Below are 5,197 nucleotides of genomic sequence, written 5' to 3'. Positions count from 1 at the left end.
ATGAAACTTTTGTCATATGTTTTAGTTTTGACTGGACGAGGCCAGTCAACGCTGCAAATTTTGTAATGTGGGGCCCATCCCATTACAGTCACACCAACAGACAAGAACTCAGAAAATCTCACTCGATTGATTCCAGATAAGATACGACTGTAAACGCCCTTTCTGTTCTGTATCATTTCTATGTTTCCACGCCCCGATTCAGCACTCAAACACTCTCATCTGACAACTCATGGCCCCGATTCGATTCATCTATCTACAAACTGCAAAGGATTATCTTCTTTCACAATTGTGTTTCTAAAAAAACATTATTCTTTGTAATAATTAAAAGAAAATGTTTCCAGTGTCATGCGATTCAACAAATAAAAAATGGGTAAGTTTTTATTAATATTATGTACCTTAAATTATTTATTAGTTATTTAATTGTTTAGTACTTTGCATAAATAAATATAAATTAGTCGGATTCTGTATTTTGGTTATATTTTTGTATTGACATAGATTACAAACAACTTGTCATTAAACTCGGTGATGTATCGTACGATATTTACGGTATCAAGTTCAATACAAAATAATATACAATTTTTTAAATTCATATGGATTCGAACCTCCATACACCTTCATCTTTTAGAAATTTGATAAACTAAAAAATGTACTTTATAAGTAACGACGTAACAAAAAAAACAAATTTTGAGGACAAAAATAAGTCAAGTATATATTTATACGTTGGATTAGACAAAATGAGATTCCCTCGATAATATATACATATTTATATAGAGCATTACATAATAAAGTTTGTGATAGAAAATCATTATACACAACTTAAATTCATTATCAAGGTATAGAGTATTAAAAATTAGTCTAGTTAATTTCCATCCTATTTAAAGTTCTTAATACCAAAGGTTGCACCCCATCTGATTGAGTGGAAAGCTTAGAAGTGATTAAAAAACAACATATTTTATACAGATATAAAGAAAAAGAAAACATGTTCAAAGGAAAAATACACAAATTTATTAGATTCTTGTGGATACAGACATCGCAAAAATTCAAATTCAACAGAATGATACACGGCAAACAAACATATAACAATAGTAAGAAAAACAAATTTAGAAAAACCAAATATATATAATATAATATTATACTAGGTGTGAAACCCATGTATTATATGAGTTTATTTAAAAAATATTTAAATATGAAATTTTAACAATTTGAGAAGTTTGAATTTATAAGAAAAATGAGGAAAAAAATTGAATTATTAAAATTAATGAGACTTTAATACATTGAATACATTACTATATAAACCTTTCTAATAAATACCTTACATATATATTACCTTACATATTAAATGTGGTATTTTAATTTAATAAAATGAAAAATACAATAACACGACAAATGGAAAATAGAAAATTCAAAAATTATAGAAAATGTCATGTGTCTAAATGAAGGAGAAGAGACATGTGGCAAAAAGATTTTGATTTATTAGGGAGTATATATATATATATATATATATATATATATATATATATATATATATATATATATATATATATATTAGGTATGTACCTAAGTTTCAAGTATGTACCGTATGTAGATGCCAATATGCCATAACTAAAAAAAGGTTTAGATTTTCAATCCATTATACAATTGGATAAAAAAAACTCACCATATCCCTTCAAGAATCATCCACTTCATTCTATCACACAAAAACAAACATTTATTTTTCATTCCAATAAAACTAACCATTTCATTCGTTACCTGATTCTATCATACCAAATACTATAAATCTCTTTAAAAAGTGAGAAGTATCCAAACGGATTTCACCTAAAAACGGAGAAAAACACAAACAATTTTGTATGCAAAACAACTCACAAAAGTGCATTCGACCACTTTTGCACCATACCAAGAAATTCTTCCAAAAACTGGAAGGGTTAACAAATATTAGGTTGCATTTGTTACACAAGACATGATTAGACAAGTTTTTTTTAAAGCTATGCGCGCACTCCCGTCTTTTGCAGACAAATATCCATATTCCACCTTTTTGGGTGGGACCAAAGATTCCAGTTATTTCCCTATGGACACAAGTCCTGGTCCTGGTCCAGTCCAATACACACCAAATGCAATAAATACAGTCTATTATATTATGTCATGTCGAGATGTCATGTTCTAGGTAACAAAGAGGATGTTATAAAAGAAACAAATGAGATTTTCTTTCTTCCCTACAAACGGATACTCCTAGTATGCAGAAAAAAAAACACCACGATATGGAGAACCTTTATTTTGTCTTCACATGTCCAACTTTATCCGGATGGTAACAAATATTTTTGTCACGGACCATAAATTTATCGTGTGGTACAATGATATCATATAGAACATAGTCTATGAAAACATAAAATAAAAAAATGATAAAACAGGGGTAAAAAGGGCATACAAGTTATCAGGACACAGGAACAGCAACGATTGTATTAAATGTGTATAGTTTAGATTTTAGAAGCAAAAATTTTATTGAGAAAAGCAGCTGAATTATGTGTGAAACTTAAGGATGTCAAAAGTGAGCAATACTAGGTGGGTGTAGGTTGAGGATGTGTCTTTCCGGAAGCATCTGGTTCTTGAGTTCTTGTGCAACCAGTGACACATGTCTGGCATGCTGGTGGAAGAGATAAATCATCTGCTATGCTAATTCTGAAAGTTCTATTCTTTTCTTCATTTTCAGGAACATGTAAGAGAGCTTCCATTATTAAAATCTCCCAGTCACGTGGTCGGAAAAATGAAAGCCAGTTCTCTTCTGTTGTTTACACACCATCATCATTTATTCATCAATACGTTTAAGGTTAAAAGACAAACATGATGATGATTAAATTAAAGGAAGATATTGGTGTAAATATAATTACCTCCATTGCGAACAGCCCTTAGTTGAAAGATTCCAGAGCCTTGTGGCCCAGAAACAGGAAAAGTGCAAGAAACAGAGTGCCTTTTGTGAGTCACTGCAAGTGATGCATTATACCAAGGACCTCTTGCAATTGGCTCCCCAATTGCATCTATTACTGCCTGGTTTTTGCTTGCCTTCTCCATGGCTTTGCTAAAAAAAATACATAGCTAAGCATCAGAATGTTTGATCAGAAGCAACAAATCCTGATCAAAATACTAGCATATTGGACTTAAAACATATACAAATCAGCCTGGTTTTATTTCCATCAAACAACACAAGCAGCTCTGGGAGACTGAATTACCATTCTCTCCTTTTGATCTACGCTCATGAATTTCTAGATAACGGCTCATTACAAATTTAGAACACTTCTATTTTCGGTAGCTGATAACTTTTTTTTGGGAAGAGTCAAACTTTGAGTGATTACCTGCTACAACCATGATAAATGATAAGGTCATCAAGGGCGCTTAAAGCAACACCGCCGGTGACACAGATCAAGCCACCGGAAACAATTCTTCGGCCCCATGTCTTGGGTTTTGCTTCCTTCCCCACCACGACTTCCGCCGAGCTGCTGACACAATAACAAATCGCACCACCATTTCATCAATTTGGGGTTCAAATTATTTTACATGAATTGCAATAAAACATTACAAATTTCATCAAATTGATACCTAGAAGGAGAAGAATTGCGCCTCAAAAACGAAATAAACCTCCTCCCAATCATCCCTTTCCTCTTTTCGCTGCAGTGCGTGCAAAACCCTAGTAACGCCAAACTGTAGATTTCAGGTTTTTGGGTCGGAAAATATTGGGGTTGGAATGTAATTTTCCTATAATATGAAGGGGTGCTTTGGACTTTTTAATGCTTTTACAGCGGGTTGAGTCTTAGGCCGGTTATATCATATGTCAGTCACTCAGTTGATTTATAATTCGATTATATTTCCTATTTGTTGATTGTTGATTACATTTAACATAAAAAACATTTATTCAACTTTTCCTTGATTACATCTAATATAAAAAACATTTATTCAACTTTTCCGGATATTGAAAATTTTCTTTTTCAAAAATATTAGTTATACTAAGTGTGAGACTCCATAACCATTTAATATTTTTTTTAAATAAAATTTTAAAATAAATACAAACAAAATGATAATAAGTAAGTAATTCAATTAAAAAGGTTTTGAATTAACTGCACATTCAGAAAGTGAACCCCTCATCCACCCTGTTAACATGTTTAAAGAGATATTTATTTGATTAAATCCATTGGAACCATAATCATGAACCTGTTTGCATTAACCAAAGAAGCATGAGACATTAATAAATTAAAAAACAATTACATCTGTCAGTAGAAAACAATCATAAACCAATATTACTTGAGGTCATATAAATCAAGACATTGATAGAGTTTTAGTGCTATACCAACATTGCTTTTGTATCTGAGAGATATTGTTCTAGAAATGGAGCGGATATTTTAGAAAACCAACAAGTTTCTTTCCAGACGTGTAAATCTTCCATTCATCACCAATCAAAGGATTCGATTGCCTCGGCGTGGATTTTGGTTGTGGCTCTTGATCTGAATGAAATCATATAGCCGGTAAAAGAGAATAAAAAACTTGTATCTAGAATAGTGATCAACAGTATTTCTAATTATTAACCAAAAGTGGACTTAAATAAAAAGAGCCGAGTAAATGAAAAAGATGGACTTCAATTATTAACCAAAATAAGACGTGTATATAATGGCTTGTTTGATTAGAATATGTATTTGGTTGTCAAACAACTAAATTTAATTTCATATGAAAAGACATTCCTCCATGTGGGTGGAATGAATTAAATTCCATTCTTTTTTTTTTTTTTTTTCTTGTTTAAACTTTAAGACATTAAGGCCATAATGCCATTATTATTATTATTATTATTATTTTATATATATCGAAAAAAATAAAAATGAAAACTTTGAATGTAGGTGAAAATTTAATAAAAATTATGATTTTTTTATTATTGAATTACATTCCATTCATATCAACCACACTTCAATTCCTTACCTGTTATTGAAATGTTTATATTTCTTTATTTTTTTGAACGGAAAAAAAGTTTATAAAAGTAAAAGACAGTTGGAATCTAGGCAGACACAAGGAAGCTATCTTTAATAACTTTTTGTATTAGGCATTTTATAATCTTATAATTTTTTCAACCTTAATAATGACTACTTTACGACGATTATTCTAAAGGTAAGTGATTTTAGTTAACGACGCTTTATGTTAAATTGCTAGAAAGAATGGTATGTTT

General features: G+C 30.7%; 1 protein-coding gene across 1 annotated transcript; it reads right to left on the bottom strand.

Annotated features, from left to right (window-relative positions):
• Positions 1-2,256: 2,256 nt before the first annotated feature.
• On the bottom strand, positions 2,257-3,748 carry LOC145136124 (cytochrome oxidase complex assembly protein). Its single transcript, XM_079070316.1, has 4 exons — positions 3,589-3,748; positions 3,345-3,488; positions 2,883-3,070; positions 2,257-2,776 (listed from the first exon to the last, which is right to left on the bottom strand). Exons 1-4 carry the CDS (start codon positions 3,639-3,641, stop codon positions 2,553-2,555), a joined length of 609 nt encoding a protein of 202 aa, XP_078926442.1. The 5' UTR covers positions 3,642-3,748; the 3' UTR covers positions 2,257-2,552.
• Between the last annotated feature and the right edge of the window lie 1,449 nt (positions 3,749-5,197).

This window comes from Lactuca virosa, chromosome 9 (assembly GCF_052849685.1).
Source record: "Lactuca virosa cultivar CGN04683 chromosome 9, Lactuca_virosa_CGN04683_v6, whole genome shotgun sequence".
Lineage (NCBI taxonomy): Eukaryota > Viridiplantae > Streptophyta > Magnoliopsida > Asterales > Asteraceae > Lactuca > Lactuca virosa.
This window is presented reverse-complemented; position numbering and strand designations above follow the sequence as displayed.

What these genes read in the sequence shown, in the direction of transcription:
- LOC145136124 (XM_079070316.1), bottom strand. Translation starts at nt 3,641, where the DNA reads ATGATTGGGAGGAGGTTTATTTCGTTTTTGAGGCGCAATTCTTCTCCT. An exon ending in CGCAATTCTTCTCCTTCTAG is followed by an intron (nt 3,489 to 3,588) that starts GTATCAATTTGA and finishes TTATTGTGTCAG; the next exon opens with CAGCTCGGCGGAAGTCGTGG. An exon ending in AAGGGCTGTTCGCAATGGAG is followed by an intron (nt 2,777 to 2,882) that starts GTAATTATATTT and finishes TGTAAACAACAG; the next exon opens with AAGAGAACTGGCTTTCATTT.